Source organism: Typopeltis vanoorti, chromosome 8 (assembly GCF_054136105.1).
Source record: "Typopeltis vanoorti isolate ZY-2024b chromosome 8, IOZ_Tvanoo_1.0, whole genome shotgun sequence".
Lineage (NCBI taxonomy): Eukaryota > Metazoa > Arthropoda > Arachnida > Uropygi > Thelyphonidae > Typopeltis > Typopeltis vanoorti.
In genome coordinates, this window is record NC_143556.1 from 78627060 (window position 1) to 78652756 (window position 25697).

A 25697-nucleotide genomic window follows, 5' to 3' on the forward strand; every position below is an offset into this window, starting at 1 on the left:
TTGCTGAATTTTTAAAAGAAATTTAAATAATTTTGGAATTTCATCAAAAAATAGTTATTACAGAAATTGGAAAAATCTTCCCACTACATTGCGATGCGACAAAAAATCGCAGTCACACATATCTAATTTTTCAATGTGCAAGAAATGAAAACTCATTTAAAATTAAAAAGACTATAGAATTTGAACAGTAATGTTTAATTGACACTGTAAAAGTTGTTCTTGTTCATTTATGTGCAATAATTTGAACATAGCATCCCATTATTTATCCAGTAGAGGAATTATCATCAAAATTGCATGCACCAAGTAATGGAAACATTTAAAAGTTGTTGAATTCTTCAGTTTGTTTGATAATGTTTGGAAACCTCCCTTAAATGAAGAATTATCAGGGGAAAAAAAGTATATTACCTTGAAATTCAAAATTAATTCATAACATTAACACCTTAGATTAGAGAAATGTCTAAGAAAAATTGTCGAGGAGAAGCTTGGCGAAGACCAACTTGGGTTTATGCCAAACAGAGGTTGTCATTTCACTTTAAGACAAATAGATGAGAAAATCATGGGAATATAACAAGGATCTTTATTTGAGTTTTGTAGATCTGGAAAAGGCATATGACAAGGAGCCAAAGCTGTTCAAAACACTTCACTTTTTATATGGTGTAGATGGGATATATTACATCAAGCAATACATAGTCTGTATTTGAGTTGTAAATCAGCAGTTAGAATTGAAGGTGGTATAGGAAGATGATTTGATGTTGAGTCAGGTGTGCAACAAGGGTGTGCATTATCTCCACTATTATTCTTCATCTATATGGATCACATTATGAAGGAAAGCAGTATTAAACCTGATATCAGAATTGGAGATGTTAAACTCAGCTCTTTACTTTATGCAGACAATGTTCTCCTAAATAAATCCAGGAGAGGTCTGCAGGATTCCCTGACCAAATTGAATAATTGCTGTAATAAATTTGGTATGAAAATCATCATTAAAAAGACAAAGACAATGAAAATAGGCAGAAACATTGAAAACATCAATCGCATGCTGAATGGAGAACCTAAAAAAAAAAAAAAATCAGCTAATGCCTTTTTATTCCCATATAGGGAGTATACGAGGACTTGATATCAAAATTGGAGATGTTAAACTCAGCTCTTTACTTTATGCAGACAGTGTTCTCCTAAATAAATCCAGGAGAGGTCTGCAGGATTCCCTGATCAAATTGAATAATTGCTGTAATAAATTTGGTATGAAAATCATCATTAAAAAGACAAAGACAATGAAAATAGGCAGAAACATTGATAACATCAATCGCATGCTGAATGGAGATCCTAAAAAAAATAAAAAAAATCAGCTAATGCCTTTTTATTCCCATATAGGGAGTAGACGAGGTCGTTTTAGCCCTATCTAACTTTTGGAGACTGAGTGGGCAGTTCAATCTCCACTGGTACCCAATTAGAGATAGCTGGCCCAAGGCTATCACTAATTAAGCGGCACACAGTGAAGAGAATGGCTCAACAAGTGCTGCCATCTCGTGGTCCCTAACACTATATTTAATGTCTGAAGTAGTGTGTGTGTTCTACGGTCAATTTTCTTGAGTTTACAGGAGAAAAAAAAAACGCTTTCCCATGCCAGAGATCGACTAACTCGGGAACCAGTCGAAAAAAGGCTTAGAAAAATTTCCTCTAGTCGACGACTAGACTCGAAATCAAGTCTTCCTTTGTGCAGTCACAAGTGCCGTGGTGTGCAAACACTACATCCACTGAGCTACACAGGCTCTGTGGAGCTTATGGAGAACCTTTATAACAAGTAAAATATTTCAGCTGTATAGGCACAATTTTTAGTGAGGAGGGCAAATTAAATTTGGAAATGGACAGCAGAATTAGCAAAGCTGGTTTGTTAGGAAGTTAACTGAGTAAATTTATATGGAATAAGAGAGAGATTAGTCAAAACACTAAACTAGCTGTATACAAGACTGTTCAAACCAATTATAACTTATGGATATCAGAGCAGGGATAGAAATAAAACTCTTGATCAAAGACTGAAAACAGCAGATATGAGAGTCCTGAGAAAGATTAGTCGACTGAACAGATGACATCAATGGCAGTATCATATTAAAAAATGAGGACATTAGGAAGGAACTTGACATTGTTAGCAGAGCTAATCTCGGGTACTATGGCTACTTAAATAGAATGAGAGAGGAGAGATTAGCTAAACAAGTGTTCTTTGCTAGCATGGCAGGAAACAGACCCAGAGGAAGACAAAGATGTAGGTAGATTGATATAGTAAAGAGTTTCTTAGAAAACAGAAATATAAGATCTGATAATATTGTAATGTTGACAGACTAATGTGGAGGAAAATTGTTGATAGGAAGTTAGTAATGATGTAACTCTTAATAGTGCTGTCATAAGATCCTGTATCCCCCCCCCGAGAGTATATGCCAGGAATTTTGATGGTGATGATTATGCAAAAAAATAGATGTCAATAAATAAATTAAAAGAAGTGAAATATTATTTAATAGTACTAGACTGTACTCTCGATTGTTGTCACCTGGAACAATCTCAATTGTCTGATTTATTTCTTAAATTTTGGGATTAATATATGAATAATTTTTTTTTTTTTTTTAGTTTATTCAAATATTTGATAAATCTGGACTAAGTTAAAATAATAGAATAGTTACAGAATTGTATAATCTGAGTATTACTGTAAATGATATGTAAGGCCAGAGCTATGACAATGTAATGTTGCCAATATGCATGGCAAAAATAACAGAGTTCAAAGGCATATAAAACTTAAATCTCAACTATAAGAACACTGGGTATGGCATAGACCCTAATGACAGCCTATACTAGTCATTATTATACAACTTGAATCGTATGCATGCAACATTGTTAGTCTGTTTCAATTATTCTGTATTACTGATACCATTTGGATGTTTTGTTATAAAATACAGTCAATGGAATATTAGTTTGGTTTATGATGTGATGTGTACTATATAGACAAAACTAACAGACTAAAACAAAAAATTATTCGTCTCCATATGGCAAATACACTGGATATAAACTTTTAATATATGAAATTAATTTAATGTTGATAAAAATTTCAATATAAATTAACATTTGACATTCAATTTCAAATGCTAATTTATATTAAAATATTTAGTTAATTTAAAATGTGAGAAAGTGTTAAAAGATTAAGAGTAAAAGTATAGTATTATATAAAGAGAGAGTGCGAGAGAGTGCATTTCTTCTGACCCTCAGACATGTGACATGTGGCAGGGGAAGGACTTGTACATGGATCTGGATGACTACTGTTTACGGTTGACTGATCCTCAGGACTTCACGATCCTCAATACGCAGCCCATTCACACTATTCGGGTGTGGGGAGTAGGTCGCGACAATGGCAGGTAAGGATTACTTTGTTATAATGTTTTTTTTTTATTATTTTATTTTTTATGAAACAGATTATTTATTATTATGATTTAATAAAACCCAGGTGAAACAATATATTTGTGTAAATTTTCAGATTGTGTAATTCTATGCTTTATATATTCAGTTTTTATTTATGCTTGTTGAGTTGCTTTGAGCAAGCAAAGTTTTTTTTTCCTTCTCCTGCCAGATTAGTCTGCTTAAATACTGTAAACACTATTTAAATTCTATTAGGATAGGACCGCAACTCTCCTAATCCCTTCCCATATAAATCTTTCCACCATGAAATCCCCAAAGGTATAAAATCTTCCTGCTCTCCAAAATCTTAAATATTAACTCATCTTTCTACAAATTCTAACCAACAGCTGAACAAATGAACTAGGAACTGTGGACAGAAAGGTAAACCCTTCTGTATTTTATCTTTTTTTATTTTTAATTCCTGTGAATTTAAAAATGTAAGGTCATCAAAGAAGTTCATGCAAGTTTTTTTTTGCAAAGTTAATATTCTAGAGAGATGGGGAGAAGAGAGAAGTTGCAGTTGTAGATGACACTTATCTGGTGCACTTTTGACTGATCCTTAGGACTTCACCATCCTCAATATGGAGTTCATTCACACTGTTCGAGTGTGGGGAGTAGGTCGTGACAATGGCAGTTAAGGATCACCTTACCTGATATTGTCATGGTGGGAACAAAGACTGTCTCAGTTCATTATTCAAACTCTATGCAGTCAGTTGACAAGATATACATTGTATTTGGGCATTTAGAGAAAAACGGGGTTGTTAAGGGTCAAAGCCAGATAACTGGGAGGAGACCTCCACATTGCCGTTCAGGGATGCGGAGAACTGACTGAGGCACCTGACCTAATGTCCAATTCCTCACCTTCATGTAGTGTCTTGTTAGTAGGTATTTACTGGGTACTGAATGAACGAGGATGGGCTGGCAATTTTGGACTTAGGCAACCAAACTGTGCTCTCCATTGGCTTAAAACATATGGTGCATATGGTGGTACAACATGATGACATTTCATTCTGGCTGGGGTGTCACCTGGTTAAACAAGGCTCCCCACCACCAACTGTTTTCATCAGAGAACCAGAGTGAACAGTGAAAAGTCAGCTACTGGAACAAGCTCCAATTCAACATCTAGAAGAAAAAAAGAAACCCAACATCAGAAGTTTATAGTGCATTGACCCAGCTTGGTTGGCCAAGTGGTTAACGTATCTGCTCTCCAGCCAAAAGGCTGCGGGTTTGAATCCCGCCGTGAGCATGGATGTTTGTGATTATCTGTGGAAATACCATGGTAGTCGACAGTAGATGACGTTGGTGGAGTTGCGGTCAGTTTGGAGGTGATTGAATGGCGAAGACCGAGTTGTAAAGCAGGTACTCTCCCTCGATGAGTCCTTGGACTCCCTGGAGGTGCCAAATAATAATATTAATAAAAAAATCAACCTGGGAGAAGAATTGGAAATGTATCACATGGACATAATTGGCATTACACAGACAAAGAAGCCAAAAACAGATGAGATCTTACTAAATAATAAGTATAGGGTGTTATTTTCAGGCAATAATGATCAAGGAAAGGAAAGAGTAGTGACAACATTCAACACCAAACATGAAGAGAAACTTATTGATTGGAAGGCAGTTTCAAGTAAAGTTATATGGGCAAACTTCAAAATGGGGACGTGAACAATGAAACTTATTTGTGCCTATTGTCCTACAAAAGGTTCTTCCAAGGAAGAAGTGGAAGAATTTTTTCAGTCATTAGAACAGGTGGCTGACATAAAGAAAATGGAAAAAGTGGTTGCTGTTGGAGATCTGAACAGCAGAGTAGAAAATAAATCCCACCAGGCATGTAGGAATGTTTTGGGAAAATTTGAAGAAAACAGCGAAACTAATAATAAAGGTAAGTACAGCAGTCCCTCGATTAATGCGTTCTTTAAAACAGGCGCATTAATCGAATATAATAACCTATGGGAAAAAAGTATAATTCGTTCCTCAAATTTCTTTTCTGAAATTCATTTTCTTAATAAAAGAATTAGGGTACATCTCAGGGCCTAGTTAAAGGAAAACCATGAAGCTGAAAGACAATAAACATATTCAGAATATAAATTTATTATTCTACTTCTTAATGAGGAATTGACCTAATGTAGTTTGGCAGGTATTCCGTTTCTTTTTTTTTTTCCATACAACTGATGGTATGGTCCTATTGCCTCTTCTACTACTTCTGCAAATTTTACTACTTCTCTCTTCATTAGGGTTAGCCTCTAGGCATTGCTGCTTAAACACTTCAGTTGTATAAAAAATGTTTTCAAATTGTTTCTTTGAAATCTCTTTGTGCTTGTCAGTGATTAAATTTTCTTCATATTCTTCAGGATCTTCTTGCTGTACATCTAAAATTAGCAGGTCAGACTCACTCAAAATCTCTTGCACACTGTGGAAGAATGTACTTCCAAATGGCTCGCATATTGCTAGCAGTAATTTCATTCGACTTTGCGACTTTCTAACCAGGCTGAGATTTTTATGATTTGGCCAGAAAAGTCTTGGAAGGGATTCGCCTCCAAAAAAGGCCGGTTTCATCAACATTAAATATTTGTTGGACAAATAGCCCCTCCCCATCTTCTTCCACAATTTTCTTCAAAAATCTCTGGATAATTTGCAGCCGCCTCCTTATCTGCACTTGCAGCTTCGCCTGTGATTAAACATTATGTAGGCCATGTCTCTTTTTGATACCTCAAACCACCCAGCACTAGCTTGGAATTCTTCTTTTCCATCATTGATAGCCCTTTCTTTCAAGGTTGCAAACAGCTTAATGCTTTAGATTTAATAAGGTCAATGCTTAGCAGAATGTGATTTCGGTTACACTCTTCGATCCATGTAGAAAGAAATCTCTCTAATTCAATCATTATAATACTTTGATTTCGAGTGCATGCATGATGAACTTGAAGCAGCCTTACCTTTCTCTTTTTTTGTATTCAGTAGCTTTGCTTAAATTTCCTCTTATAGTTGATTCACTCATTTTTGTGTTGTCCTATCTTTGCTCTGGACTCGCCTTGTTCGTTTTTCTTTATTATTTCAAGTTTTTATTTCAACAAGATTACTTTTCGAATCTTTCTCACACTTCCATTTTTCTGCTCACTTTTTCTTTTACTCGTGATGAAGGATTGGGAAAATACTTGAAAATAAAAAAGTAAGGAAAACAGTTGCAAAGTAGCATTTGTTATGATCAGCAAAATTTTTGGCAGTAAATTTGGAACATAGTGTACATGGAAATAGAGTAGTATGCTATTAAAAAATAACTTTGTAAAATGTTTTAAATCGGTAACTAAAGTATTTCATCCTGGTGAGTAATTTTTTAAAAATAGTTAGCCATAAAAATGTTTAGATAGAAAATGTTCAAAATCTGTCATATTTATTTTGAATATGTATATAGGTGCATTAATCGAATTTTAAAGCCCCACTAATCGAATTTGGGTATAGAAAAAAAATGATGCACTAATCGGGGGTGCATTAATCGAGGGATTGTTGTATTTACCAGACTTCTGCTCAGGACATGGACTAGTCATTACTAACACCATGTTTCAACATAAAGATGTGCACAAGTTCACATGGAGAGAAGCCACAAGAAATAAGAAAAGTCTCATCAACTATGTTACTGTTGATAGTGATATAACACTGGTTCAGGATATAAGAGTGTACAGAGGATTTGAAATTGGAAGTGGCCATTACTTAGTACTAAGCAGTATAAAAATGGATAACACATTGAAAAGAACAGTACATAAGAAAGTTTTAAAAAGAATTAAAGTTAAAGCAGCTTTGACAAGTAAACTGTAGACTCAACTTTGCAAACATTATTGAAGGAAAAATGAAACAAATTGAAAACAAGAACCAAACCTTGCAGTCTCAGTGACAAACTGAAGAATACAGTGATTGATTCAGCTAGGGAGGTATCTGGTGAAGTTGTCTGCAAGGAGAGAAAAATAAGAACACCACAGTGGACACAAGAATTTTAAGAAGTAATCCTGGAAAGAAGAAAGCATACCAAAAGTTCCTAGCAAATAAGTTGACAGATACCCTAAAAGAATACAGAGAAAAATGTAAGAGAGCTAAGCTATGTGTAAGTAGCTAAACAAAAATCATGGGAAGACTTTGGTATGAATATTGAAAATAAATATCAGGAAGGTGGCAAAATGTTCTAGAGGCTATTGAAGAGCTTAGAAATGGAGGAAAGAGTACTGTAAAAGGAATCAAAGATGATAAAGGGGACATGAAAACTGAAGATAAGGATATCCTAGATGTCTGGAGTAATTACTTTAAAAGACAGAACCAAACTAGAAAATTTTCAAGAGGAATACATATACTCGAGGTAAAAAAATCTGTCAAAAACTTGAAATAAGGAAAGTCTGCTGGAGTAGATGATATTATTATTATGTGACACCTCCAGGGAGTCCAAAGACTCATTGAGGGAGAGTGTGCCAACAGCATCGAACGATTGAACCCGTCCATCTACTAACCACGCTCAAACTTAACTTTTTGCATGAGCTATTAGTAGCAGAGGCTCTACCAATCGACCGACCTTTGCTGGCTGGAGGTACAAAAGTTTTGCCGTGACTACACTGCATAATTCAGAAGGCCTGGTCAGAATGTCGAATTTCCAATGATTGGAGTAGAGCTCTCATAGTACCCGTCTATAAAAAAGAGAATAAAACCTAATTTGAGAATTGCAGAAGAATTTCTCTACTAAGTGTTCCAAGTAAAATTTACCCAAGCATACTTGAAAAGAGGTTGAGAAAGATTGTGGAAGAAAAACTTGGAGAACAAGAAGCTGGGTTCAGGCCAAACAGAGGTTGTCAAGTCAGATTTTCACTTTAAGACAAATGGTTGAAAATTGTGGGAATATGACAAGAATCTGTACTTAAGTTTTGTAGATCAGGAAAAGGAATATGACAAGATGCCCAGAAAAAAGCGTTTCAAAACACTACAATAATATGGAGTGAATGGAGCATTATACAGAGCAATACATAGTTTATATTTAGGTTGTCAGTCAGTAGTTAGAATTGAAGGAATTACAGGAAGATAGTTTGATGTAAAATCAGAGGTAAGACAAGGATGCATATTATCTGCACTCTTATCCATCGTCTATGGATCACATTATGAAAGAAAGTGGCATCAAGCCACTTGAATTAGAATTGAAGATGTCAAACTTTGCTCTTTGCTTTATGAAGATGATGTTGTGCTCCTAAACACTTCTAGTGCAAGTCTCCAGGTTTCTCTAACTAAATTGGATAACAGCTGTAACAAATTTGGTGTGAAAATTAGCAATAAAAAGACCAAATTTCTAAAAATAAGCAGTAGCATAGAAAACTTCATCTGCATTCTGAATGGAGATCCTTCAGAACAAGTAAAATATTTCAGCTATTTAGGCACTGTTTTTAGTGAAGATGACAGGTTAAATCTAGAAATGGACAACAGAATAAGCAGAGCTGGTATGGTGGGTATCCAGCTGAATAAATGTATATATGGAATAAGATAGAAATTAGCCAAAACACCAAACTAGCAGTATACAAAACAGTGTTTAAACCAGTTTTAAGTTATGGATCTGAGAGTTGGGTTAGAAATAAAGCACTTGATCAAGGACTAGACACCACAGATATGAGGGTTCTGAGAAAAATTAGGGGAGTGAACCAATGGCAGAATCATAAGAAAGATGAAGATATTAAAAAGGAACTTGTCATTATTAGCATTCAAGAATGCATCATCAGAGCTAATCTAGGGTGGTATGGCCACTTAAATAGAATGGGTGAAGAAAGATTAGCAAAACAGCTGTTTGATACCAAGATGGCAAGAGAATAACACCAGAGGAAGATTAAGGTCTAGGTGGATTGATTCGGTCAGAAGTACCTTAGAAGCATGAAATGTTAGATATGACAGTATTGGAGTGTTCACAGGTAATAAATTGATTTGGACAAAAACTGTTGATAGGAAATTAATAATGTAAATTAAATTGGCAGAAAACCCCTTGGGAGTATATATCAGTAAACTGATGATGATGATGGCCAGCAAAGGTTGGTCGATTCGTATAGCCTCTGCTACTAATGGCTTGCAAAAAGTTAAGCAAGTTTGAGCGTGGTTAGTAGTTGGACGGGATCAGTCATTCGATGCTGTTGGCACACTCTCCCTCACACACACACACACACACACACACACACTCCCTGGAGGTGTAACATAATGATGATGATGATGATGAGAAAAATGTGACGAGCAAATGCACAAGTCCAAAAATGGTTCACAGAATATGCAACTTAGGGACATCCACTTGCCATTGATAAGGATGAACTGAAGGCTGCCATTGATCGAATCCAAGCCAAATTTGCTAGATAGTCGCAAAACATTTCGGCATGAGTGATGAAGCCACTTCATTTACATATGCATAGATTAGGAAAGGTATACAACTTAGCAGACAGGTTCCACATAACCTCACAGCTGTCAACAAAATTCAGCCACTATCACTTTGCTTGTCACAGACTTTGTGCCACAGTAATAAGTGATTTTTGCCAAGTCATTGAATGAGAAAAATAATGGCTTACATATCACTCACTCACTCACTCACTCACTCACTCACTCACTCACTCACACACACACACACACACACACACACACACACACACACACACACACACACACACACACACACACACACACACACACACACCCTCCCTCCCTCCCTCCCTTCCTTCCTTCCTTCCTTCCTTCCTTCCTTCTGGCCAAATGATTACAGGGATGTCTTCTTGGACAACTGCAGCACCAGATTCATGATGTGTTCTTTCTTGTAAACAGCAACCTATATGGGTTAACAAAAAAACATTGTATTCTTTCAGCACAGTGGCAAAACCTTACACAGCACAAATCATTCAGTTGGTACACTTGGTGGAAATTTGACATTACCCTACATATTTTTCATTGTAGTCTATGATTTTAATATTGCTAAACAATAATTTTTGCTACCAGTAGTTTCAAAACTGTGAGAAACATTGGAAATAGAATTCCATTATTTTTGTTTCTAAACGGGATTTTTATAGGAGCATTATTTATAAACCTATATCTTGTTGGGTAAAAGAACACTGATTGTGAAGTAAGCTTATTTTTCTGAATACAGTATGTCATTCTGTTTTCACAAATGTTTTAATTTTATTCTAAAAAAACCCTGCACGTTTTTTTGGTTAGCATAGCTTACTTAAGTCCGCGCGGTTAGCCTAGTGGCTTTGTGCTTCTCAACCATATGCCTGGGGAAGGAGTGTCCTAGGTTTGATTCCCGTCCACGATGTGAGGAGCTTAAGGATCTTCCTCAGCCATAGCCAAGTTAGCTGGTCTTGGGCGTGGGCAGCAGGGTTTTTTCTGCCAGTTTATCTGGGGTTTTTCATCCCGCAAGCAGGCAAACCGGCCCCGTGAACACACAGGTTACAGTCATAAAATACTTACGGCAAGGAAGGCAACGGGAAACCACCTTGCTCATAATCATCTCTCCCTAGAATGGTAGCATATAGCTACTCTCCCCCCGGCCGCATGGCAGATGGGAACCAGAAGAAGCTTACTTAACTCCAAATAAACTTGCTCAGAGCAATTAGACACTAATCAAAAAGAGATTTTGATTATAATCAGAACACAATATAAAATTATATTTATTTACTTAATTGATATATTCGTAAAAAACCGATTGCTTAACAATCTGAAGAAAAGGAGTTTATTCCATTAAATTATATTACTGAAATCCATTATGCATGAATCTATAATGATATAAAGAATAAAGTAAATAAGAAAAGGGTGATAATTATGTGTGATTTTAATTATGGCAATATAGACTGGAATGATGAGATAGCAACTGGAAGTAAAGAAAATGAGTTTTTGAGGGATAACTACCTCAGACAGTATGTAACAGAGAGAGCACACGAGGATTGAGGGTCTTGGAGTTGGTCATCTCATCAGAGGATGTAATTGTAAACGAGGTGTCAAATCATCCACCAATTGGTGAGAGTGACCATGAGGTGATTACCTGGGTGGTTGCCAGCAGTTAGAGTTAGAAAAGAGTTAGCTGGAAAAGAGATTCAATGCAGCTTGGGGGATTTTCAAAAACTGTTTAGTAGATGCAATGTCTAAATGTATTCCAAGGGTGAGAAGGTTAAATAACCAATAACCGGAAATAATCAATTGCATGAGATCTACAAGGACCAAGCAAGGAGGGTGACTTGGTTGGTGAGGGTAGCTAAAGTGAGGTATGAACAGCAGTTGGCTAATGAAGCCAAAAAGAATCCTAAGGAGCTCTTTCAATATGTAGCTAGCAAAAGAAAGAATAATTATGGAAGGATGACATTAATTGGAGAAAATGGTATAAAGACAGCTGATGCAGAATGTGTGGTGGAGATACTTAATGAGCAGTTCATAAAGATCTTTCAATCTTGTGAATGTGACTTCATGGAGGGATTGAGAGCAGTTGATGATGGTGAGGAAAGACTGACTGTAGGTGAGCAAGAGGTGTATGGGGAGTTGAGTAAACTAGATGTTAATAAGGGTGTGGGACTTGATAATATATCACCATGTATTCTGAAGGAATGTGCCAGGCCTCCAACTATAGGCCTATCTGCATGTTTGGTGTTGTGGTTAAGTTGTTGGAGAAACTTTTGAGAACTAGGATCCAGAGTTGGATTGATAACAATGGTATTATCTTTGATGGACTGCATGGATTTGCTAAAGGAAGGTCATGTTTTAGTAATCTACTTACTTATTACAATAAAGTGACTGCTTCCTTGGACAGAGGAAAAGGATACACAGTAATATACTTGAATTTCGCAAGGGCTTTTGATAGAGTACCTCATGATAGGTTGACAGTCAAACCAGAGCAGATGGGGTTGGATGTTAGATTGGTGCATTGGATTGGAGGCTGGCTATCTGATAGGTATCAACAAGTTGTGTATGGGGAGGGGGAGAGCGATATCCAGGAAAAATATAGTCACTAGTGGACTGCCTGAGGGGTCTGTTTTAGGTCCATTGCTGTTTAACTTGTATATTAATGATATAGGTGAAGATTTGGATGGAGATATTCAGTTGTTTGCAGATGATGCAAAGTTGGGATGAACCATGAAGTGTAGTGAAGATGTTGTTTCCTTACAGGAAGACTTGAATAGATTGAGTGATTGGGCACGGAAATCTGGATATGAGTTCAATGTTGCAAATTGTAAAGTTTTCAAATTTGGAAAACAAAGATGGGATGCAGAATTTATGCTTGGTGAGGATGTATTGTTGGAGGCAGAGGAAATAAGAGATCTAGGGGTGATAGTGGATAAGGATCTAAAATTCAGGGTACACATCGCCAAAATTGTGAAGACAACACAAAGGATTCTGGGAATGATGCGGAGAACACTGACGTGTAGAAGTAGGGAGATTCTTATTCCGTTGTATAATGCTTTGATTAGGCCACACATGGACTATTGTGCCCAGATTAGGTCACCAGGTTTTCAGAAGGATGAAGAGATGTTGGAAAGGGTCCAAAGGAGACTGAATAAGGTAGTTTCTGACATCTGGAAAGATTGAGAAGATGCAACTTGCAGAGTCTGGTGGGCAGGAGGAAGAGGGGAGATATGATAGAGACCTACAAGTTATTAAGGGGTTATTATAGGATCAATGCTGGAGAGGTTCTACAGAAAATAGTGGGAGATCGGGGGAGAACCAGAGGTCATCCGTGGAAACTGTATAAAGAGGGTGTGAGTAGGGGAGTGAGAGGCAGGTTTTTTTCGTGCAGAGTTCTGAATGATTGGAATGCGTTGCCAGAGAATGTGGTGTCTGCAAAGAGTTTGAATGTGTTTAAAACGCTATGATGGGCTGTGTGTGTGATAAAAGGAACTCCCAGATGCGTCTTTGGCTCCATGAGGTCTTGGGGTGGTAATAATAATAATAATAATAAATAAAATGCTTCTTTTAACATTGTCAATTGCTTTTTCAAAGTCAATAAATATAATATGTTTCTAAATTGTATTCTCTTCTTTTCTCTATTATTAATTTTAAGCAAAAGGCCAGGTCTATACATGATCATTATTTTCTGTTCTGTACTTCTAAAATAAAGTTTTCAGAATATTTTATTAGTTTGTTATTTAAAATTCTGCTATATATATATTTTGTAACAAGAATTTAGAATACTTATACCTCTATAATTTTTAGGGTCATCTCTACTACCTTTTTTAAAGATAGGGAACGCAATTGCTTTTTTCCATTCTGTTGGTAGGTTGCTTGTAGAATAGATTTTATTTTAAAATAATAAGAGTCTTTCTCTGAACCTAACTTATTATTATTATAATAAGTTAGTTTCAAGGAGTCAAGACTCATCAAGGGAAGGCATCTACAACTCTCCTTCTCTCTCCACACAATACACCAACTACAGCGAACCACATCATCTACCAATGCATCTACTGCCCGCCACCACTATTATTTTCGCAGACAATCACAAATATCCATGCCCACTGCAGGATTCGAACCTGCAGCCTTTTTGACTAGGGAGTGGATGTGCTAACCACTTGGCCAACCAGACCGGCCTTCTTCTATCTTCTCCAGATGATTTTCCATTTCTTGTTTTCTTGAGGCTGATTTCTAATTCTTCTTTAGTTATTTCCTTTTCATTAAATGTTTGCCAGTTATCTTTTTTAAAATATTTCTCTAGCCACAATTCTGTATAAAAATTTATAAATTCTTCTCATTTCATTTGGTGTTTAATATTACGTTTTCTTTAGTGTCTGTACTTAAATGTTTCAAAATCTTATATACATTGGGTCTAATTTTATATAAATCATGTTCTAAATTAGAAACAAATTTGTTCCATGATTCTCTATGTATTTTTCTGACTTCTCTTTTAACTATGGTTCTTATTCTTTTAATCTGTGTTAACCTGGTAACAACCTTTGATCAACAACGATATGTCTCAGTCATATTCCTTCTCCTGTTCACAAAGTTTTGCAAATTACATCTTTCAATCTGGCTTCATACTCCGCATTCCAAAGACCAGTTAGCACCTTTGTGAATCTTCTCTGCAACTCTCTCTAATATATCCTCGTGACTACAAAAACCCAATGACCAAATCTGTGCACAATAATCCATATGGGACCTGATGAGGCCTTATACAATGGAATCATAACTTCTTTATTTCTGCACGTCAAGGTCCTCTGCATCATTACCATTATCTGATGCACAAACTTCACAACTTGTGCAATGTGAACCCTCAATTTCAGGTCCTTGAACACCACCTCTCCCAGATCTCTTATCCCTTAATCTTTTTTAAAGTTACTCCACCAAGTGTATCCTTTGTCCCATCATTGCTCACTCACCACTTTTCAACATTGAATTGACAGTTCTACTTACCTACTCATTCATGCAATATATTCAAGTCCTCCTGTAAGGCCATAACAACATCTTGATTCTGTATTGTTCTCCCCTTTGTGTATATGGCAGTAGCATTGACATGCCTGTTTAATAAGCATACAAAAGCACAGTTTCCAAGAGAGTGGACAGAAGGTAAAATTTTTTCTCTGCATAAAGGTGATAAGGCTGTGGATTCAAATTATAGGCCAATCTGTACATCTGGAACTGTGATTAAGGTATTGGAGAGATCAGTGAGAAAGGATACAAGTGGGTTGATAACAGCAGTGTTCTCTGAGAATTGTTAGCATGGGTTTGTTAAAGGGGGATCATGTTTTACCAACTTATGTATTATAACAAGGCAACACATTTACTTGACAAGGGAAATGTACTGTAACAGTTGCATATCACCAATTGAACCCCCTCCCATGATCATTAATATACAAACTGAACAACAATGACCCCCCCCCCCCATACAGATCCCTGCAACACACCACTCGTGACTTTCCTCTTTCAGTATACTGCACTCCATATACACAACTTTCAGATACCTATCCAACAGCCAGTCACTTATCCAACTCACTAATCTGTTATCGAATCCCATCCATTTTAATTTATTTAATAGTTTGTTATGTGGCAGTCCATCTCTCTTTTCAAGTAAATGTGTTGCCTTATTATAATACATAAGTAAGTTGGTAAACCTTGATCCCTTTAACAAACCCATGCTAACAATTCTCAGAGAACACTGCCGTTATCAACCCACTTTTGTATCCTTTCTCACTGATCTCTCCAATACTTAACTACAGTTCCAGATGTACAGATTGGCCTATAATTTGTAGCCATAGTCTTATCACCACCTTTATGCACAGAAACAATTTTACTTTCTTTCCACTCTTTTGGAAACTGTGCTGTTGTAAAACTCATTTAAACAGGCATGCCAATGCTACTGCCAGTTCCTTTAAGATACATGGTGATAAGTCATTGAATATTATCGTCTTATTGACATCAAGCTTATTTATTTCCTCAGTCTCATATACCTTCTGTTCACTCATAATTAAGCCATCTTCTCCTATTTCTACTACACTTGAATTTCTCGTGATTTCACCCTGATGAGGATGAAAACCCCTCACTGAATATCTCCACTATATCTTCTGCAGGAGTTACCATTCTGCAATTTTCATCCATTAACATCACCATACAATAATTATTTTTGAGTCTACTTGCCACATATCTGAAAAACTCTCTAGGATTTTTCTTGGCCTGATTTGCTAATTTCTGTTCATACCATAGTTTTGCTGTTCTTACCAACTGATCGCCTTCCTCACCTGCTCTTTATACTCCTCATGCAGTTGATTACTACCATTTTTTATCTTGTGACACCTCCACAGTATCCTTCTGTTTTAAATTTTCATGCTTAATCCCATCGTTCATCCATTTTAAACCTACCTTATTCATCTCCCTCCTGCTTAATACCTTATTCCATTCTATAGCTCCAAGCTGTCTCCACAGCTTTTCATAATCACTAACCTTGTAATTCCACATATATCCTTTCCTCACAGTAGTCAGCATATGGTTAGGCACAACTCATGATCACTCTCACCAACTGGAGGGAAGTGCAGAACCCCACTCACAATCACATCCTTTGATGAAATGATCAGATCTGAAACTCTCAATTCTCTTGTTCCTGCCTTTATGTAATGCCTGAGATAGTTGTCTCTCAAGAACTCAAGAAATTTATTTTCCTTATTCCCAAATACTATCTCTTCATTCCACTCTATAATGCTATATTAAAATTACCCACAATAATCATATTTCCCTTGTTCACTAACCCAAATTGCTTATACATTTCTTCATCACTATCCTCCACATTCCCTGGCCTGTAACAGCATCTGACTAAATATCTCTTCCCATCACCCTCCACCTCACACCATACTGACTCAAAATCATTGCCACTATTTATATCTTGCATATCCACTTTGTACAGATATAATTTGCCTTCTATCATCAACTGCACACACAATCTCCCTTCTTGTCCTTTCTATCCTCATGAAAAAACATCATATCTTTCCATTTCTATTCCCATCTGGATATAACCCTTATCCTTATAAATCAATGAAACAATTTCATCTCCCTTATTTCTGATGCTCATGGCATTTGTAAATACACACAGCAATTCAGATTAGGTCTATAACCAGTTCTGCCCATGCCACTTGTAGGTTGTGATTTCCCCACATCTGACCATTCCTGATTGCTTCATCACCACTTACCTTATCTGTCTCTTCAGACTCAACTACACTCCCCATGCCCCATTCCCATACTGACCATCCTCATGCATGAATTCACTACTACCTCCAACATCCTCTCTTCTTATATTGTATCACCCTGATCTACTCCCCCCATTTCCTTGTCTATCTTGCATCTTATTCTGTCGTTATCACTCATAGTATTACTATTCTCATTCACAACAACTTCAATCTCACCAGTTCCTCTCTCCTGATTTTTTGCTTCATCTCTTACTTCCTCTGCTCTCTTGCACAGATCACTTTGTACATTTCCATCCTTCTCTCAAATGCATCCCACCCATTTACAAACTCCATTCCCTGCTTTCTCTCAATTCATCATCATACCTCAGCAACATGCTGACTACCTTTCCAACCACACTGTTATTATTCACTCTCCTAGTGAGACTTTCCTTATCAGCAGATCCCTGCAATACAATAATAGAATGACATTTTGAATAAAAATTCCAGACTTTGAATGCTCTGCTCAAGGATTGGATAAGACCACAATCCACAAATTAGTTTTAAAACATATTACTTATATATAGATATTATTATTATTATTATATATTATTGTTGTTATTGGTATAGTATATTATATATAAATCTATCCCTTTAAACCCAAGATTGGCAACTTTTTCTTGAGTAAGCATTATCTAATATTTAGACTGCTTTAAGATCCACTCTTATGCACTAAATGTCATGCATGTCAGAGGATTTCTAGCTTTAAAAAAAAAAAAAAGTGAAGTAGAAGACTAGATGAACTACCAACCCATCAGTCTACTATCAGTGGTTTACAAAATGTTTACAAAAGTCTTAGCTCGTAGACTGTACGATTCTAGACCTAGCACAACCAAAAGAACAGGTGGGCTTTTGAAGTGGCTTTAGTACAATGGACCATATTCAAGTTGTACAACAGATTATTGAACGGTGTAATGAATATCAGTTACCATTATGTCTTGGTTTTATTGATTATGAGAAAGCCTTTGATTCAGTAAAATCTTGTGCAATACCTAAAGCATTATGAAACTAACAAGTGGAGGAGCCTCACATCGGAAGCATCAAATCAGCATATACCAATGCCACAGCAGCAATTCATTTCAATGGAAACATCTCTACTGTGGAAATACAGAGAGGTTTAAAACAGGGTGACACAATATCTCCAAAATTATTCACAGTATGCCTAGAAGAAATATTCGAACTTATTGATTGAGAAAGGAAAGGTCTGAAGATAAATGGAAGATATTTAAGTCATTTACGCTTTGCAGATGACATAGTTTTATTTTTATTTCAATTGTGCATAAATTACTGATTCATATTCATGAACTCCAAATTGCTAGCAAAACAGCTGGCCTAAGCTAAAGATAAACTTAAAGAGGACCCGAGTTATGTTCAATAGCTATGTCCAACCAAAAATAATAAAAATCAGAAATGATGAAATTAAAGAAGTAGATCATTACATATACTTAGGACAACAGATATCAATAGAACAAAATATTATGGACAAAATTAAAAGATGCATGATGCTTGGGTAGAAAGCATTTGGGAAATTACATTGAATATTCAAAAGCAAACTACCATTATGCCTGAAGAGAAAATTCTTCCTATATTGACATAGGCTGTGAAACATGGACACTAAATGCAGAGGAAATTCAAAAATTAAGAACAAAACAATTTAGCATAGAAAGAAGTGTGCTTAGTATCAGAAGACTGGATCACAAAAGGAATATGTGGATAAGAAACCAAACCAAAGTCTCTGACATCATAGGAAGAGTGAAACATCTGAAGTGGCAATGGGCTGGGCATATTGCTCAAAGACAAGATCAACAATAGGCAAAAAAAAGTACTGGATTGGATTCTGGGAGGAAAAACGACCATGATGCCGACCTAAATCACTGTAGATTGATGATATCATCAGATTTGCAGGAGTGACATGGGAAAGGAGAGCCATGGACAGACAGTTTTTGGAGTAATTTTGGGAAGGCCTTCATCCAACAGTGGATTGACAATGGCTGATGATGATATATATACATATTGTGTCATTTTGTGACATGTATGACATTTACTACAACATAGTTCATTTCAATGCAAAAAGGGAGAAACTAATGGGTGCATTTTTCCCCTTTTTTTAAAAATGAGAAGATTTTTTTTTCTGTGATTGGATGATTTAATATGTTTAGAAATGCTTAGATATTTCCATTATTTATGTTTTGTGTTTATACCATTAACATTTTTCATAAGAACAGAATAAATAAGATTATTTATGCTGCCAGTATTTTTCTGGGTTTCAAGCCATCATCTTCAGAAGAGAAAAAAAAAAGTCACAGTACAAAAGGCACTAATAAGCGAGTAATTTGCTGGTCCAATTGACAAAGTACCTACTTTCTAATCAGCAGTCTGCTGGTTTGAATCCTTCTTGACATGGATATTTGTGATTGTGTATAGGTGGTAGTTTAATATGTGAGACCACCACCCTACATACTGGAGGCTCTGGTAAAGTGACGTGATAAAGTTCCATGTGTTCTTTAAAGCAGGGGTTCTGAACTATATAAAAATAAATAAAAAAACTACAAAATAAATAAATGAATAATGCAATAAAAAATCCTTAACCTATCCATGTTACTTAATGCACTGTAAGTTTACAACCTTTTATGGGTGAGAGACACATAAAAATAAATAAAATGTGGAAGCCATTCAAAAGTGTAACCAACAAATGAACATTGTATCCAGCATTATCTAAAGTTGTATTAAAAGTTGCCAAAATGTTTGATAAATTAATGCCAATTACTTGTTGATGTTTAGGAAGTGTTTTATTGCTGCTAATTCCACAAATAATCTCTTGGACATGTAATGACTTCTGTGTAGCACTGTATTTGTTTCTCCATGTAATCATGTCTGGTGGTGGTGGTAGTAGTGTCCAAAACACGGTGTGCAAATCGTGACTTTTCATAATGGCCAGCAGAATCTAGCCAGTCCCTTCCAAACCTAAATCTCCTAAAAAAAAAAACTAATATTCCAATATCAAAGAGGAGGAATGTTACACATCGAGTGTGCATAAGGTCCAGTACTGGAACAATTTCTATTCAACTTTTAGCATTAATATTGTAAATTCATTCATTTCAGATAAAATATTCAGTTGTTCTAGGTAATTAGAGCCTGTGCAGTGTTATTAGGAATTATGGTGATGTAGTGACACTTGATTGGGTTTGATTATGCTAGAATAGTGGAGATTGGGTATACCACTTTAATATAATGAATTGTAAGGTTTAAACTTTTGTGGTCCATAAATGGAAGTGTGTATTCTGTTTATGGAAAGTATGCTTGGAAGTGACAGAGGAGGAGGAGGAGATGGAAGCAAAAAATCTTGAAATGATGGGGGGGGGGGGGGGCATATTACAAAAGTATCCAGAGAAACCCTGAGGATTGCTCTGAGACAATATGATAGACACCAAGGAAGTTTACCAAAGTGATAAAACGAGGGAAAGGGAAAAAGGACCAGTCCTAAAAGTTGTGTAAGGAGTAGAATATGTTTTTTTAAGAACAGTACAGCAATCCCTCAATTAATGCGCCTAATGTGTTCTTTAAAACAGGTGCATTAATCGAAAACGCACTAATCGAATATAATAACCTATAGGAAAATGTATAATTCGTTCCTCAGATTTCTTTTTTGACCCTTAATTTTTTTTTATAAAAGAATTAGGGTATGTCTCAGGGCCTAGTTAAAGGAAAACCATGAAGCTGAACGACAATAAAACATATTCAGAATATAAATTCATTATTCTGCTTCTTAACAAAGAATTGAGCTGATGTACTCTGGCAGGCATTCTGTTTCTTTTTTTCATATAACTGATGGTATGGCCCTATTGCCTTTTCTGCAAATTTTCTGGTTCTCTCTTCACCAGGGTCAGTCTCTAAGCATTGCTGCTTATAAACTGATTGTAGGAAAACTATTTTCACTATGTTTCTGTGAAGCCTCTTTGGGCTTGTCAGTGATTAAATTTTCTTCATATTATTATCATTATTACGGGCAATTCCAAGCAGTCGACACTCATCGAGGAAGGCCCTAACATCATGTCAAGAACAACTATTCGACATTCACACGGTATCTATCATACCTCGCCTTGAACTCGTTCATAGTCATGGCACCCACAACAGACTCTGGCATCTTATTCCACTCATTCATGACTCTCCAAGTAAAAAACCTAGCTCTAACACCCTTGCTAACCACACTCTTGCCCAGCTTCCATGTATGGCCCCTAGTCCTCCCACCACTAGTCCTATTCTCAAAAATATCTTCTGAATTAATCTTATAGAAACCCTTCAGTAATTTGAATGTCTCAATCATATCACCCCCTTTTTTTTGCCTATCAACCAATTTCTGCAACCCACAAATCTTCAACTTTTCTCATAAGGTTCATTCCATAGTCAGGCTATTATCTTGGTCACTCGTCTCTGGATCCTCTCTACCGCCTCCCCATCAAGAAGAAACCCTGGTGCCGATTAGTCTAGATGGGTACAGTAGTCTAGATGGGGTCTTATCAAGGCTCGATACAGAGGAATAATAAGTTGTTTGTCTCTGCTTGTTAAAGTATTTTTCAGCAACCAAGTGATGTGATGAGCTGATTTAGCCACTTTTGTGATGTGCCCCTAAACTTCAACTCCCTATCCACCAACACTCCCAAATCCCTGGCCTCATCAATCTCCTGGAGTACGGTTCCACCAAGTGTGATATACTGCTGCTAATCTTTTCACCCCAAAATGCATAACCTTACACTTTGCCACATTAAACTGACATCCATTTTCCTTAGTCCAGTCCTCCAAACTATCTAAATCATCTTGCAAAATTTTGACATCCTGTGCACTCAGTATTGCTCTATCCAACTTTGCATCATCAGCAGACAAATGAACACTTCCTCTCAGATCCTTTCCTATATCATTAATGAACAAATTGAAAAGTAGTGGTCCAAGAACAGAACCCTGTGGCATACCACTAGTCACAGGCCGTCTTTTGGACTCTACTCCTGAATAAACCACTCTCTGATATCTCTCCATCAACCACCCTCCTATCCATCTCACCAACCCTATATCCATCCCCATATGCTGCAGTTTACTGATTAGAATTCCATGTGGTGTCTTGTCAAAGGCCTTAGCAAGGTCCAGTAGAATCACTACCCATTACCCTTATCCAGTTCAGCTGTCACTATGTTAGAAAACATGAGCAAGTTATTGAGGCATGATCTACCCTTCACAAAACCATGCTGTCCCCCATACAGTATCCCATTTTCATCTATCCAATCCTGTATTTTTCTCTTGACTAATTTCTCCAAGACCTTGACAAAGATTCCTGATATGCTGATCGGTCGGTAATTTACAACAGCAGTCTTGGAACCTCCTTTATGCAGTTGAACTCGGGACTAACCCAGACCCGAGACTCAAATGAAACAAAATGGTCAAGGACACTGACAGTTCTTTAGCCGCTTCACGTACGACATGAGCTTGTATACCATCCAATCCCACAGATGTATTGACATTGAGGTTTTGTAATAGACTATTCACCTCCACTTCATTCACCACAATTCCCATATAAGCTATTGGTTCATTCATTCCTGCAATGTCACCACCTCCACGTGGTGACATTGCAGGAATGAATCTTCTTCAGGATCAGCATATTCTTCAGGAATATGCTGATCCTGAAGAATATGGAATGGAATGAAGAAGGTATGGAATATGAAGGTATTACATACCTTCAGGCAGAGATTTCTCTGATTTGGCTAGAAAAGTCTTGGAAGGCATTCGCTTCCAAAAAAAGACTGGTTTCATCGACATTAAATATTTGTTGATCACAATAGTCCCCTTCTTACACAATTTTCTTCAAAATCTCTGGATATCTCCTTATCTGCACTTGCAACTCCACCTGTGATTAGAAAATTATGTAGGCTATTACTCTTTTTGAAACACTCAAATCACCTAGCACTAACGTGGAATTCTTCTTTTCCATCATTGATAGCCCTTTCTTTCCAGGTTTCAAAGAGACGATGCTTTTGATTTAATAAGGCCAGTGTTTTAGCAGGATCCGTTTTTGTTTACAATCTTCGATCCATGTAAAAAGAAGTCTCTCTAATTCAATCATTATAATACTTTGATTTTCAGTGCATGCATGCATGATGAACTTCAAGCAGCCTTACCTTTCTCTTTGTATTCAGCAGTTGATTCACCTATTTTTGCGTTCTTGTCCTATCTTTGCTCTGGACTTGCCTTGTTCATTTTTCTTTATTATTTCAAGTTTTTCTTCCAATCAGATTACTTTTCGAATCATTTTCACACTTCTGTTTTTTGCTCACTTATTCTTTTACTCATGATTAAAGGTTAAGAAAATAATTTAAAATAAAAAAGTACAGAACAGTTGCACGAGATATGATCAGCAAAATGCTATGTAAAGCAAGCAACATAAATTTTGGTGGTAAATTTGGAAAATAGCGTACATGGAAATAGTGTAGTATGCCATTAAAAAATAACTCTGTAAAATGTTTCAAATCAGTAACTAAATTATTTCATCCTGGTGAGTGATTTTTTAAAATAGTTAGCCATGAAAAATGTATAGATTGAAAATTTTTAAAATCTTAACATTTATTTTTAAGATGTATATAGGCACACTAATTGAATTTTAGAGGCGCAATAATCGAATTTGGGTATCGAAAAAAAATGACGCACTAATCGGGGGTGCATTAATTGAAGGATTGCTGTACTGTGTACATGGAATGCCTTGTCTAAGGGGGGGAGGTGAGGTTGCAGACAATAAAGGAATGTTATGATAAACTTTGTGGTATGAGTGGACTTTAGACAATGATATTTTGTGAATCCTTGAAGGTCTAATAATCATATTATAATAATAATGTGCACCATATCATCTTCTTCTTCAACCTTCTGGTTCTGTCCACTGCTGGACGAAGGTCTCCCCCCATGATTTTCCAGATCACTCGGTTTTCTGCTTCTCCCATCCATCTCACTCCTGCAATTTGTTCCAGTTCATCTCTGCACCTTCTTCTCAGTCTTCCTCTTAGTCTTGCTCCATCCATTGGTCTCCACTCTGTTGTTTTTCTAGTCCATCTCCCGTCACTCCATCTGGCAATATGGCTAGCCCATCGCCACTTAGCCTGTTTAATGTATTTTACAATATCCATGACACCTGTTTGAGATCTTATCCAGATATTTATCTTCCTATCTCTTAATGTTATTTTTAGCATACTTTTTTCCATGCGATGTTGTGTTGTTCGCAGCTTTTTGTTTAGGGCTTCTGTTAAAGTCCATGTTTCTCCTCCATATGTTAGGACAGGAAGTATGCACTGGTCGAAAGCTTTCCTTTTTAGACTCATAGGGATGTCACTTCTGAATATGTCTCTCATTTTCCCATAAGCCTTCCATCCAAGGTGAATTCTTCGTTCAATCTATTTTCTTTGGCACTCCTCAAAGGATAACAATTGGCCCAAACATACATATGAAGTAACTTGTTCTATTTCATGGTTTTCAACTTTGATAGTCCTATGGTTTATGTATTTATTCATCATTATTTTTGTTTTTTCTCTATTTATTTTTAATCCAATTTCTCTGGAGGCTTCATTTAGCTGATTTATCCTTTCTTCCAGATCTTCAAGATTATCTGCTATCAGGACAATATCATCTGTAAATTTCAGATGATGCAGCCTTTTTCCATTTATGTTTATTCCTTTTGTTTCCCAATCAAGGCTTCTAAAGACTTCCTTTAGTGCAGCTGTAAATAATTTGGGAGATATGGTGTCGCCTTGCCAGATGCCTTTTTTGTATTGGGAACTTTTCACTGTTTTTATATAATTTAATTACAGAAGTTGCATTATTGTAAATATGTTTTAGTGTTTCAATATATGGTTTCTCAGTTCGTGTTGCAGATGTTTTAACTGAATGAAGTGCTTTTTCATAGTCTATATAGGCCAGACATAAGGGTTTATTGTATTCAATGAGCTGTCTTAATGTGTGAATATGGTCCAAAGTATTGTAATTCTTCCTAAATTCAGCTGGTTCACAGGATTGCATTCCCTCTAGTTTAGATTTTATTCCATTATTTATAATTTTTGTGAAAACTTTATATATGGTGGGGAGTAGGCTTATAGGTCTGTAATTTTTAATTTCTTCCTTATTGCCTTTTTTAAAAATTAATATTAGAAGTGAATTGTACCAATTTTTTTGGAATTTTTCTCTGTTTTAGGCATTTATTAAAGAGTTTAGTCAGCTGTTTGATGACAGGGCTTCCTCCCAGTTTAAGAAGTCTACCATAATTCCATCTTCTCCTGGAGCCTTTCCATTCTTCATTTCTCACAGTGCCATTTCCACTTCACCTTGTAAGATCTCAGGAGCATCAAGTTCTTCCTCACTTGAGTAATCCATAGATGATTCTTGGATGTCCCCGTCTTTGTCTTCATAGAGTTCAGTATAAAATTCCTGAATTCTTTTGATTATTGCATCTCTATTTTTTATCAGTTCACCATTTTTTCCTCTTACAGCAGCTATTTCCTTTGTTCCAACTGATAATGTTTGTTTTAGGACCTTCATATTACTATTATTTTCTATTGTTTC

The 25697-nt window shown here is 36.3% G+C and overlaps 1 protein-coding gene across 1 annotated transcript in view; it reads left to right on the forward strand.

The window, feature by feature from the left end:
• The window catches only part of LOC150104147 (protein Fe65 homolog), a 554216-nt gene that overhangs the window by 364165 nt on the left and 164354 nt on the right, over positions 1 to 25697 (forward strand). Inside the window, exons 11-12 of the mRNA XM_090396406.1 lie at positions 3271 to 3398; positions 22845 to 22860. Of these exons, the coding sequence (XP_090252532.1) occupies positions 3271 to 3398; positions 22845 to 22860 (144 nt within the window). The remainder of the gene's footprint in view (positions 1 to 3270; positions 3399 to 22844; positions 22861 to 25697) is intronic.